Source organism: Toxorhynchites rutilus, chromosome 2 (assembly GCF_029784135.1).
Source record: "Toxorhynchites rutilus septentrionalis strain SRP chromosome 2, ASM2978413v1, whole genome shotgun sequence".
NCBI lineage: Eukaryota > Metazoa > Arthropoda > Insecta > Diptera > Culicidae > Toxorhynchites > Toxorhynchites rutilus.
In genome coordinates, this window is record NC_073745.1 from 331,993,275 (window position 1) to 332,007,328 (window position 14,054).

The following is a 14,054-nucleotide window of genomic DNA, read 5'->3' on the forward strand; positions in this document are numbered from 1 at the left end:
ATTACATAGAAAAAAAACTTTTAAATTTTCCACTTCAAAAATGTTATTTTAATCCACTAATTTAGATGTTCCACTACTATATCCTGTACTAAATTTTCTCATCTTTCAAATGAAAGCAACAAAATACGTATATACGTAGCATACTTTTCAATGTAGAGTCAGTTTGAGCCAACAGAATTCGAATCAAAGAAAAAGTTCTATGAGTCTGTCATCGTTGAAATTCTAACATATGCGTAGAAGGATTTTTTACGTGAAATATAACCGTCTATCACCTCCTGAAAGATTCTGGAACAAATATTTTTTTTATATGAGAAAGCTGTTTTTTCACTTTAAGGGAATGAATCAAAAATTCAAATTAATACCATAATTGGGACACTTACCCTAATATATGACAATTTAAGACATAAAAAAATTAGGAAAAAATGTTCTGTATCTCTACACCTCCCTAACTCGATGGTCCCTTTGGATATCGAGTTAGGGAGGGTTGACTGTAGTAATAGTAATAGTAATAGTAATAGTAATAGTAATAGTAATAGTAATAGTAATAGTAATAGTAATAGTAATAGTAATAGTAATAGTAATAGTAATAGTAATAGTAATAGTAATAGTAATAGTAATAGTAATAGTAATAGTAATAGTAATAGTAATAGTAATAGTAATAGTAATAGTAATAGTAATAGTAATAGTAATAGTAATAGTAATAGTAATAGTAATAGTAATAATAAAACAGTCCTAAATTCCCGAGACATTTATGAGAAGTCGCAGAGTTCTCTGCATCTCTCTTAAGTAAATGATTAACTTACATTTTTTACAATCTCGAAATCGAGTTGCTCTTCTGAATCTGCCTTCAATTCCTCTTCATAGGGCCGAAAAAAGCGTCTAGGGGCGAGGTAATGAGTGTTGAATTTGGAGAATTGCTCTTAATTGTGAGTGTATTGGTGTATTTTTGCATGAAAATTGCAACTTAGTTGTATATGTTCAATTTTATGCTTGACCCATTCTCACCCCCACTCAGCGTAAATAAGGAATTTCCACATTTTATTTTTATATATAAAATGTGGAAATTCCGATGTGAAAAAGTTTTTGATGTTCAAAAACAACAATGATTCATCTAGACAAGACATAAAAGAAATCACTCTATGAAATATTTAGCCTTGTAGTCGTTCTGTCTAATGCTAAGCATACGATTTTTCTGGGGAGTTATTTGATGGTTATTTACACATCAAAATTTGATGAATTATTAAAAAATAACTATTTGTACCGTACAGTTAAGTATTATGCATTAAAAGTAGTGAAAAAATGTCTCATAAAAAACGGTTCACAACTTTCAAAGATATTCGCAATATTTGTCAAGTAAATACTAATAGTAATTTTCTCCGTTTTGACCCAATCTCAGCCCCATCGACGGTACATGATAAAATTCACCTAATTATAACAAGGCTGCATCAAAATCACAAAAAAATCACAAAAAAATTTCGATGTTGTTTCGTACGACCTCAATTCCTGAAGGTCTCGAAGAATCATGAAGCCAAAACTCGGAGATCGATATAAAACATACCAAAACCACTCTACGAACGTCTTTTGCGCTCCATATTCCTGCCTTCGTAGATAAATCCAATATTGGAAGTTAATTGTGAATTGTTGACGCATTAAAAAAAATCAAGCTTCCTTTTATCTGAAGGCAAAACTGACAAATAAAAAATATGAGTGTGAGGTTGGGTGGAAAAGCGAGTGCTAAAGTTAATAGGAAAATAAGTATGAGCTCATAAATTAGACAGAAGAGTGGATGGACTGCGACTGGGATTTACATTAACACTTCACAAAATGATACAAAAAATATTTAGTATGAGAGACAAACAGAGCGAAATCTCGAGGTCAGAGGTACTCATAGAGTATTATTGTATTCCGCGTAATGCGCAATTTAGAATTATACATAATTACCACACCATGGTTCCACCTTCCATTCGCCATTCAGTGTAATACCGTAATACATTAAACATTCATTCCGCAGAGATAACACCATCAATCGTTTAATCCGATTCGACGCCTCTTCAAAGTGCTGCTGCTCCCAGGCGCGTGCACTCATCCCGTGCACATCAAAGTGAATTCTAACGCCCATCGAAAGCCATCCGTGTGATGAGATCGAAATTGCGTCACGTAGCAGTGAAAGTGCAGCAGTGCTCTACGCGTGCTGTTGGGCGCGCCGATGATTAGAGTGCATTCGCGTTTGATTAATTTATAAAGGGCATCAAATATTCACACCACTCACTCCCCCGCCTCTGCTTACTGGCGTGTGACACGTCTGCTGCTGCTGGGTGTGAATAATGTGGTCGGTGTGATGTTTTGGGGGGCGTTAACCACATCGTACACCACACGCGCGTGTGTGTGTGAGCGAACCGGATGCTGTGCATTATTCCCAGGGGCCATCAGCCGACAACGTGGTCTGCTTCCTGCTGCGTGCTTCTCTCGACTTTTGCAATGCGTTGTTTACCATTTCGGATAGGAAATGGGCAGTTGATAAGAACCAGACTCCAACTTATATCTTGCGTTACTCTTCGGACATTTTCGCTCAGTTTATCGTCAACCGTGATACACGCTAGAGATTCAAAGTGGTAGACAACATGCTGAAGGTCCGGTTGATTTCGTAAGTTTCGCATGAAAAAATGATATAATAGTGATTGATTATTGTATACAAATCTTTTTTCCTCAGGCTGCTCGCTAGCATCTTGATAATTTGTGTCACGATCGTGACATCCAAGAACTACAAATGCACTGTCGTCAACGAAGCCGGTTTCTGCTTCCTGGAAAACGTTGTTCTGAACGATTCGTACAGTATGAAAACCCTCGAGGTTCCCAAGCACCCGATTTTGCTGATAAAATCCGGCTCAATTCCACACTTCACTAAGGAAATCTACGCCCATATGCCAGCGGTTCGCCTTCTGCATATGTACAATAACACTGGTATCCGGAAGCTACTGGTCGCGAGCAGCAACCTCACCGAGATTAACCTGCAGCGAAACGGATTGCTGGAATTCGATATAGAACCAGTGGAAAATAGCGTGCTGAAAACGCTAACCATTGTCCACAATGCCATCACGATCATTCCCAAAAACATCCGCTTTCTGGAGGGTTTGGAGAAGTTATACCTCTACAACAATTCCATCGAGTACGTGGATTTGGAGCTGTTCGAGAACGCGACCTCCCTCAAAGTGCTCTCGCTCTACGACAACAAGATCAAGACGCTCGATTCTCGGGTGGACCTCCGCTTCGTTAACCTTCAGACTCTTTCGCTGAGCAAGAACAAGCTGGCGTTCATTCCGTACTTCTTCGAGGCCTTCCCCCTGCTGAACGCCATCTCACTTCGCAAGAATCCCTGGAACTGCCGCTGGCTCGAGTCGGCGATGAGTCACATCGAGCAGCGACGGATTCAGATCGCTCGCAAGGATGCCCTCTGCCGGGATCGTTGGGTCGGGGACATCTGCTGCTACAAAACGGTGATGGATTTCGTGCTGCATCTTCAGCAGGAACAAACAGGCAAAGATCGGGAGGAGCTCCGTGCGGTGGCCCAACAGAGCCAGACTCTCAAGCATCTGCTCGAGCAGTTGAGTGACAGTGTGCACAAATTGGAAGTGGCAAGCAATAAAAATTGAGCTTTGAAGTTTCAGAGACGCAAAGAAGAACGTTTTTCTCTGCGATAGCATTATTTCATAAGTTTTTCCCTCCTCCTGGAATGAAAAATGTTGCCTTTACAGCAGAAAAGATATGTGCCGATAAGAAAAGTTTCAATCGCGATGGAAAGTGTGAAATTGGGTCTTGAAGTGAAAAGTGGCATAAAATTTATGCGCGGGACCGATAAAACTGTGTATCGTTAGGCCATACAAAAGCCACCAAAAATTATAACTCAAATTGCAGCCAATCAACAGTTAAAATTCGCTCCGATCGGCCTGGGTTCAATCCCAGCTGGCGTCGTTGGGATTTTCTGAGGCGAAAAATCTCTGGTTACGTCTTCCTTCGGAGGGGAAGTAAAAGAAGTTGGCCCGGCTCATGAGTTGTTGAGTCTGATAGGTAGGAACAGGTGGAGTCGCCTCCCTGTTGTCGGTGATTGGTACTAAAGTGGCGGAAATAGGCCGACGAAAAATAAGCGAAGATAAAAAAAAAAAAAAAAAAAAAAACAGTTAAAATTCCCCATCCAGTAACCATTTATCATCGGTGACCACTTTCGCGACCATTTGTTTGTCCGCTCGATTTGCATTATTAATTGTACGCTCCGACAGTGTGACACTCGCAGATTCCAATATGCGACTTTGACCCCACACAGCACAGATGAGAAGTGTTCCCCTTTTTTCTCACTTTAGCTGAGGGGGTGTTCACACTATTACAGTTTCCAGTTGATAAAATAATCAACACTCATTGCGTCGGATATTTTGCGCTGCCCTTGCGACAAACCCTCGACCAGGCGGACAGCAGCAATAAATGGTGAATGACCACCCATAGCAGTCATTTAACGCAACGAAAGCACACATCGAGTCGTTTAACCAACCCTTTCCGATTCGGTCTGTACCGCAGCCATTTATTGTGACACATAACATCGCAGAAAATGGTTGTCCGATTGTTGTTGCGTTTGCGCTTCTCCCCCCTCATAGTAGCGATTATTTGCTAAGCGCGATGAAAAATTTAAACCCAGTTAAAATACTGAACAGAACAAAAGTGACAAAAAATCGCCTGGAAAACATTTTGTGTGTTTGTGTGTTTACTGTTTGTTTCATATATTTATGCGCACATTCGTTACACGTCGGAACGATTAATTGGAATTGAAAAGCCACCGGCCAATTCGGTTTACACACAGTGGAAACGTAGTTTATTTTCCCTAGTTGAGTGGTTGAGTCTGTTTGATGTGCTCTTTATTTGTCACATGAAATAACCATTGCATAGGATGCGGAGCTCTAATTAACATCGGAATCAATCGTTAATTTATGCTTCCGAAAACTAATCAATTGGTTTCACCTTTTTTTAGCTATTTGAACTCGTCGGTTAATTGCAATTTAATCACTTTAGTTCGATTTTTCGTTCCGTCGCTTTCATATCAGTACGACAATTTTTCTTTTTCTTGTTCACACGTACAAAAAACCATCCACCTATCATAACAAATTTAAAATTAAAATCAAGACACTGACATGCCATTATTGGCGAGTTTCATGTCAACTCGACTATTCATTAGCAGCATCATGTCAGAGTGCAGTGAAACTTTGATGATGTAAAAACATAAGAATATAATAATATAAAAGAAATTTTTATAAAAATATTAAATGTGGGAAATTATTTAAATTTTCTTTGAAAATTATCAAAATTTAATATCACACTGAAAAATAATTGTTATAAAAATTAAAATTCATTTTTCTCAAAAACCTTTTTTTAATACTGAAATAAATTGTATGAATAGCCCATATAACAACCAACAAGCCATCCATGCATCGGAAGATGGGATTTTCTACAGGGAAAGAGTTCCTTATCCTAATCTTATTCAAAGAATTATCTCAAAAAAAAAAATGTAGCGGGTACTTATCATTGTTTATCAATATTAGCATGAGGTAAATGATGTTGGTTTGTCCGATTTTGGGAGTTTTCATGCAACTGGTAAATACAAATTGATTTTTCTTCAAATCACATGTAATGAATACGAGTTTGGGTTTGTTGAAAAGCCCCGAGTCTCTTGTTGCTAATAATATCGCAAGGCGTTCAAATTCCCCCTTATTCCACGCGGCGGGTGACGTGATATAGCAAAGTTTCTCGCTTCATTGTGGGAACTACCGTACTTTTCAACTTTTTTTTTGATACCCGGGTCGATAACATATGAGGACACGACTTCAAATCTCACTTAGTGTCAAACTATAGTCACGCCATTCGCCTAAGGAAATGCACTGACTTGAGCCATCTCTCCTCTTTCGCCGCGCGGAATAAAGGGTCATTTTTTTAATGTTTTTTAACGATTTTAGTCAAATAGACATAGACTCGTTTATTTGAGAAACCCTATAAACGCCATTTTCATCAAAATTGACTTTTTGGCAGATTTTGAGTCCCTGGGGGTACCTACATCTATATATATAAAAATGGATTTCTGTCTGTCTGTCTGTATGTCTGATTCTTATGGACTCGCAACCTACTGAAACGATCGACATGAAAATTGGTATGTAGGGGTTTTTGGGGCCGGGAAGGTTTTCATGATAGTTTGAGACCCCTCCCCCTCTCTAAGGGGGGCTACAATACAAATGAAACACAAATTTCTACGTTACTCGCGAATTAATCACGCAAAAGCATCCAAATTAGGCATATGGAGGTTTTAGGGTGCAATAAATGTTTCTATGGTGGTAAGACACTCCACCCCCCTCTCTAAGGGGAGGGGAAAGGGGGGCTGTCATACAAATGAAACACTAATTTCTGCATTACTCGAGAATTGATCAAGCAAACGAAAATATTTGGCATTGTGGATGTTTTAGGGTGCAATAAATGATTCTATGGTTAGATACTTCTCCTCCCTCTTTTTGGGTGGGCTGTCATACAATTAAAAACAAATTTCTGCATAACTCGAAAACTAATCAAGCAAATGGAGCCAAATTTGGAAAATCTTGAACGAGAATTGTGTCTGAAAATAATCTGATATTGTAATGATGAGTAGAAGTACTAGGAATTTTTTAGTAAAAGGTAAATTCAACGGGGTCGATTAGAAGATCAATCAATGAGCAGGTCTGTGATTGGACTTATGAACTTGCGCTTGGTAAGAAAACGTGAATGTTTGAAGGTACATGTCGGACTCGATTATCCGGGATTCGATTATCCGGAATTTTAGACTCGATTATCCGGAGTATTTTATTTTTGATTTTCGGTAATTTTGAATGATTTGTATAATAATTCCATATTGAATAGCCAATATGGGTATCAAATGATGCACCCGTGGCCGAGTGGTTAGCGTCTCACATTATCATGCCGGGTGTTCGGGTTCGATTCCTGTTCTGGCCCCCCCGGCCAGAACAGGAATCGCAAGTTCGTCAAAGAAATTTCCTTCGACTTGCACTGTGGTCACGCGTATTCTAGAGCTTGCCCCTCGGAATACATTCAAGGCGTGTTATTTGGCTTAAGAAATCTCAACTAAGTATTAATAAATGACGCTAGTTAATGCATACGTTGAGACGGCAGAAGTTCCACAGGGAACGTTAACACCATTCAAGAAGAAGGGTATCAAATGAAAGCACTTGACTGGCAGAACCCAGTTATTTATGAAAATTCAAATCCAAAATGGCCGCCACCAACAGATGGCGGATTACATATTTTCTCAGAAACCGATCAATATGGGTATCAAATGAAAGGGCTTGACTAGTAGAACACAGTTATTTATGGAAAATGCAAATCCAAGATGGCGGCCACAACAAAATGGTGGATTACATATTTTCTCAGAACCCCATCAATTTTGGTAACAAATGAAAAGGCTTGACTAGTAGAATACAGTTATTTATGAAAAATGAAAATCCAAGATGGACACCATCACAAGATGGTGCCATTTTTTTCACAACCCCTTCAATATGGGTATCAAATGAAAAGTGGCTTGACTAGTAGAACACAGTTATTTATGAAAACTACAAATCCAAGATCGCCGCAGTTCCCAAATAAAGAATTACTTTATAATGTTTTTTTAAAGGTTCACCTTGCCCTGTTTGTATGTATGTTTGAGTGTTTGTAGGATTACCCCACATTAATTGAAATTTGACCCCGTTCCTGATCACTGATTGATCTGGAATTTGGAACATACCTTTTATTCTATTGCTATTATAAAACTGCGTATTCCATGATCTTGAAACATTCAATTTGGCCGCCTTTTGACTTGGAGAATACACTACATTATCAACAACACAAACATAAATGAAGGAACGGATGTGATAACTACTAAATTATATTCTGTTACTTGTCTAATTATTTTCAAGCTTTTAGTACATTAATCCGTATAACTTAAAAAGCTGTTTTATTTATTTTATTTTCTAGTTTTTAGTAAATTATCTGTATCTGTATCTGTATCTGTATCAATGGTATCTCTACAATAAAACCATTCAACTTTTTTAAATGCTTCTTTCTTACCCAACTTTCTTCGGAATATTTTAATTATTTAATGTATTCCATTAGTTAAATCATTTCATTTGATAACAATACAGGGTAACTTCGATATAACGTACATTTTACCTTCAAAATTGTACGTTCTATCGAAACATAATAAAGAACTCAGAAACGTAGCTTATATTACTTTATTGTGTTGCTGTTTGAGTAAGGTTAATGGATAAATTCAACTAGAAGACGAAGCTAACCTTTCTCATGATGTTTCTCTTTGTACTGTTGAATAAAGTTGAATTTGATTCATTTAGAATCCGGAATCACAAAACAGTTGTACTTCGGGATTGGTTAAAAGTACAAACCAAGCTTTAGTATCAAAATATAGATAATTCATTGTTCTTACAGAAAAATAATATTCACAAAATTATTCCTTTGGAATTCGAAAATGTGTACGTTATAACGAGGGTACGTTATATCGAAGTCTCCCTGTATTGAGGGGAATGCAAAAAATACATAGTCGACTATTTAGTGGCGATGACCTTTTCGAATTTATGTTGTTCATAATGTAGTCTATTCTCCAAGTCAAGCCATTCAGCCATTTTTAGCGGCGGCCAAATTGAATTTTTAAGCAGTTTTATAATGGCAGTATAGTTAAAGGCATGTTCCAAATTTCAGAACAATCAGTGATCAGGAACGGGGTCAAATTTCAATTAATGTGGGGCAATCCTGCAAACACTCAAACATACATACAAACAGGGCAAGCTGAATGAAACCATTTAAAAGTAGTCAGTTATTTGGGGATTGCGGCCATCTTGAGTTTGAATTTTTCATGATCTGCTATGTTCTACTAGTCCAGCACTTTCATTTGATTCTCATATTGATGTGGTTTTGAAAAAAAAAATATATTTGGCGCCACTTTGTGGTGACGGCCATTTTGGATTTGCATTTTTAATAACTAACTCTGTTCTACTAGTCAATCCCTTTCATTTGATACAGGTCGGACTCGATTATATACAGTTTGGAAATTTTTTTTTATATTTCAAATAAGACTTATTTCAAGAAGAAATGTAACCTTTCAACGTTAAGGTGAAATTTGAGTGGCTATTATATGTACAGTGGGGTAAAAATAGTGATTTTTGGAGATTTTGCTTGATTTTTACCAGGAATTCTTTATATCGATATTGCAGCCAAATTAAGAAAGATAGAATTTGAGTGTCAAAGAACAAATTGTAGAGCGGTTTTAGAGCTTCAATTTAATTGATAGGAACAATCCAGTTAGTACAATTTTTAGGATAAAAGTAATAATAACACATAAAAATTATTAACTTTTAAGTTTTTCACTTCCAGAATGTTATTAAAATACACTAATTTAGATGTTCCACTACTATATCCTCTACTTAATTTTCTCATCTTTCAAATGAAGGCAACAGAGTCCGAAACAGAAAAAAGTTCTATAACTCTGTCATTGTTGAAATTCGAACATATGCGTAGAAGGATTTTTTCATCAAATATGATCGCCTATCACCTCCTGAGAGAATCTGGGTAAATTAATTTTTTCATGTGAGAAAGGTGTTTTCTGACTGGGATGAATCAAAAATCAAATTCCTCTTTTATATTCAAAAAACAAAAAATACATGCAAAAAAAAAACGAATCCGAAAGTCCGACCTGTATTAGGAAATGCAAAAAGTATTTTAAAACATCCTCTATCTTCCTCCACAAAGTTTTTTTTTGTATTCCTTATGCATCTATATAAAGCCAGTGGTTCTCAGATTTTTGTCAAAAGAGGTAATTTTGTTCTTTATCGCAAAATATTAGATATATATTATTATTTTTATATTTTTTTATTAAGGCGCCCATTTCCATTTTAGGGTGGTATAAAAAATAAGTTTTTCCACTTTTTCCCAAAAAATCTTTGAAAAACCCTTAGCTGTCAAGAAAAAATATAAAAAAGCGCCCTCTAGTCCAAAGCCATGAAAACAACAAAAAAACAAATTCAATCAATAATTACGAAAACAGTATCGAGAGTTTTGGCAAGCGTAATATTTTTCCAGAAAAGACTAAGTAATTTGCTTTAATTTGTTATACCGATCGTCTGAATTAGTTCAAAAGTAATGAATTTTCAAAAAAGTCATTTTTTGAAAAAAAAAAGGGGAGAAAATGAATTTTCCGGCCCACCCTAAAATGGAAATGAGCACCCTAATGAAAAAATTAAAAAATACGGGTCTAATATTTTGCGACATGACATGACATGCAATGGCTGTATATTAGGGTGCCAATGAATGTATGGGAAAAAATCGACCCTACAATATCAAAAAGTTACCCTATACAAAATGTTTACCATCTCGAAAAAACACCCTATGCCAAATATCAGCTCAATCGGATTTAAGGGAGAACGGCGGTCAAAGTTTCAGCTTTTTGAAAATCGGAAAATCACCCAAGGGGGGAGTAAAGGAAATCGGGGTTCCGAAAAAAAAATGTTGATGCTAAATGTCTTAAAGTTGCATGAACCGTCGAGATCTAGTGTTATTTCGAGAAAAAAAATATCAAAAATCGACACTCTGGATCTAGAGATAACAGTTCATTTCTCGGAATACGAGACGAAACATATGGTTTAAAGTGCCAATAAAAATAATTATCTCGATTTTTCATTTGTAACTTGTTGCGAAATGTTGATTTGCACGATAATATAGCCTATGCAAAATATTAGCTCATTCGAACTTCAATTGAGGGGCTTAGAATGAAAGGGGTGTAAGTGATTTAATCGATAGCTGCAAATACATTCACAGCTGTATTTGACAATGTGGAAGATAGGCCAGAGCCTCATCTATCGTATTCTATAGCAAACTTGAATTGGAACGTTTTTGCAGTTGAGTTATTAACTAGATAAAAAGTTGATGAAGAGAAATCGATCAAGTCACTTACACCCCTTGCATTCTGAGCCCCTCAATTATTATTGTTGCAGACGTTAAAATTTGAGTTTTGAAAACCGAAAACCGAAAAACAAATTTTTTTGGCAACTTTTCAAAAACTTTCATTTGGAAGCTACAACTTTCAAGTATTAGAATATTTTACGTACACATTTTTATCTTGATATGTGTAGGTGTAGTGGGCAAAAATATCGGGAAGAAATGAAAATAGATTTTTCTTCTTTTTTCAAGAGTATGAAGATTATGAGAAGAGATATTCTGCGAGTGCGCGTGCGAGTGTGGTTGTGAAGAGCGCTCGTCCAAAAATCTTTTTTTACGCGATTCTCTCAAAATTACGCGATTGGCTCAAAATTACACGATTTTTCTTAATTTTTTTTCCCACACGCATCTATTACGTTAAAAAGAATTTAGTCTACTACTGATAAAAAGAATCAAGTAATGCGTACGTTGAGACGACGAAAATTTCACTGAGAACGTTCGTTAATATACAGGGTCTTTCAGATCAAACGCTCAAGTAAAAAAAAAATCGAATACCTCATTTGAAACATTTTGTTTCGCCCCGTCGATGTTAACACTGCATTCCCTACTTCGGGATGATAATATTCGGCTACTCGTTCAGTCTGATCGGATGGTTTTTAGTGTCAAGATGTACAATTCACAAGAACGTGTATTTTTAGTGTAATCGTATTACTCGAGCAACCGAATGATGAAACTTTGTGCTCTTATGGTACGATTTTCAACATTTCTCGTCGTCGATTACTTCCCCTGGGGGTACGTGAAGAACCGTTGATATGTTAATAAGCCACAAAATTTTAAGGAACTTAAGAAGAAATAACTCGGATTTTCAACAGCATCGAAGTCGTAATGTTAGAGTTTTGCATGAAGAATTTTGTTCACCGTCTAAAACGCGTAATCGGAAAAAGGGGTGGTCACATCGGAAATGCCTAAAATAAGCTTTTTTTATAATAAAAATCGGTTCACTTTTGTAGAAGTTAAAAACTTATTAAAAGTTTAACGTTAAATGTTGCAGTTTACTTTAACGTGAACTGATCATATAACAGTAAACTGAAGCAGAAAGTACACTGCAGATATTAAAAAACATCCTTATTCAGGGACAAAAAATTAAAATAAAGAAAAAAGTTAGAAATGAAATTATTAACAGGCAAACCTTTTTTTGCACGTTCCTTTTTTGTGGGATTTTTTTAAAGAAGAATATTTGACGAAGTTATCATCCATTCAGCTTCATATGCGTATTTGGGTCTAAATTATCCATGAACATGATTTTTAAAGCTACTGGTGAAGTTTTGTACGATTTGTTTTGTGCGGTTCCTATCCCTCGTACAAAGAAAAAGGTTTGCCTGTACTTATGTATCACTCGACGCTTCGAAATCTAGCCAAGCACTCTCTCTTCTGACACAAAATCCGCTGATATTTCTATATGTTTTGGAGAAACCCGCAAAAAGTTGCGCTGGAAAAAAAAAACAATCCGTAATCACCAATCGATTCTGAAGTCCCCTAGCAAGGTGCGGAGTTCAAAGTTTCATGAAAAGTCAAGCAGAAAATTATCATTTCCTATCCAAATCCGTTTCACGCCATGACATACTCAGACCAAAATAAGAAAACATTATTGTATCAGATGATTGTATCAGAACATACCTTGCTATCGGCGAGCTGTCCATATAGTAGTTATAATACAGCATGGAGAATATCGTTACTATCACCAGCGCGACGGCACATATCCGCAGGTTCAGTCCCTTGGTCAGGTATATGCAGCACCGCGCGAAAATGTTTGCACTTCCGGGCCCACCGCTCACGCTGTGGTGATGGTGGCCTCCGCAGCCGGAATATCCGATGCCGCTACCGAAGAAATAATAGCTCTTATTACTACTGCTACTCCTGCTGCTGCCGTTGCCGCTACCGCTGCTGGTTTTGGTAGTACTGCTATGGCCGTTTGTGAAATGATTACTATTTACACCAACCCCACCACTTCCAGCGCCGCTGCGGCCATTGAAGCCGTAGATCGTGCAAGAAGACGAGGAGCGCATCGCTGCGTACCCGTTGCTCTTGTGGTCGACTTTGTCAGCTGAAGCTGAGCTGGTCGTTAGTTTTAGTCCACCGCTTCCGGTTCCACCTCCTCCTCCGCCTCCACCACCCGGACCCGGACTGTCGGTACCGGCCTCCAGCAGGTGCAGTGTAGAACCACTTCCCGTGTGCGGGTTGTTGCTGTTGCTGTTCAGGGTATTCATAGCTATAGGCAGGAACAGCTGCTGTTGCTGCTGTTGCGTATGCTGATGGTGGTGGTGGAGGTGGCGGTGGTGATGGTTGTCGCTGGTCGTCGTCAGATCGTGGCTGCTGGCTGATGGCGAAGACGAGGCGCTCCATAGTTTTGTGCTAGAGTCGGATCCTTTCATGGTGCGAGATAACTACTCACACCGAAAGGACTATTCTTTGCCTTTGTAGGTATCGCGTTCGTTTTTGCGCGTCCCGCAAGCTGCGGCGCTGCTAACAACTTGTTTTTGATTTCGCTGGTGATGATAACACGGCTTTCTGTGTGTTTGTTTGTTTGTGTGATGATTAATCCTATGAACGTGATGTAATTTTGAAATACATTCTACTGCGAGATGAGCTGCTGCTGCTTCTGTTGTTGATGGGTCGGATCAGACCGTGGAATGTTGTCCCTGCGAAACAAAAGGAGAGAAACTGAAATTAGTTGGCAGTCGAATGCTTGTAATCGAAATGTGATTTGATGCGATGGAATGTTGGATGACGGCGTGGAAAATTAGTTCATATGTTTCTATGGTTTCGACTGACACGAAGAATCGATTCAGAGAGTGAGTGCATCAGAGATGCGCTTGAAGCATTAAACAAAATTCGAACTACGCTTGTTCAATGTCCCGAAGTCGAATCAAGGCAATAATATCACCTTGTCGCAAAAAAAAAACTCCACTTCCAGAACTGGCGCGGAACTGAGAAAACTTCTCCGTTTCTTGTTTGGCAGTTGCCAAACGCGGATGAAAAGAAAAAGCAGAGAT

General features: G+C 37.8%; 2 protein-coding genes across 2 annotated transcripts in view; one reads left to right on the forward strand and one right to left on the reverse strand.

The window, feature by feature from the left end:
- The window catches only part of LOC129764363 (bifunctional heparan sulfate N-deacetylase/N-sulfotransferase), a 503,807-nt gene that overhangs the window by 97,632 nt on the left and 392,121 nt on the right, over positions 1-14,054 (reverse strand). The window contains exon 4 of the mRNA XM_055763357.1: positions 12,679-13,700. Coding sequence (XP_055619332.1) covers positions 12,679-13,433 — 755 coding nt within the window. The 5' untranslated portion in view covers positions 13,434-13,700. The remainder of the gene's footprint in view (positions 1-12,678; positions 13,701-14,054) is intronic.
- On the forward strand, positions 2,485-3,927 carry LOC129764364 (platelet glycoprotein V-like). The gene is made up of 2 exons (XM_055763358.1): positions 2,485-2,644; positions 2,711-3,927. The coding sequence occupies exons 1-2, from the start codon at positions 2,622-2,624 to the stop codon at positions 3,648-3,650; spliced, it is 963 nt and encodes a 320-aa protein (XP_055619333.1). The 5' UTR covers positions 2,485-2,621; the 3' UTR covers positions 3,651-3,927.

Bases quoted from the DNA above. Each gene is read 5' to 3' on its own strand.
- LOC129764364 (XM_055763358.1), top strand. From the start codon at position 2,622: ATGCTGAAGGTCCGGTTGATTTC. The intron at 2,645-2,710 runs GTAAGTTTCGCA...TTTTTTCCTCAG, and splicing joins CTGAAGGTCCGGTTGATTTC to GCTGCTCGCTAGCATCTTGA.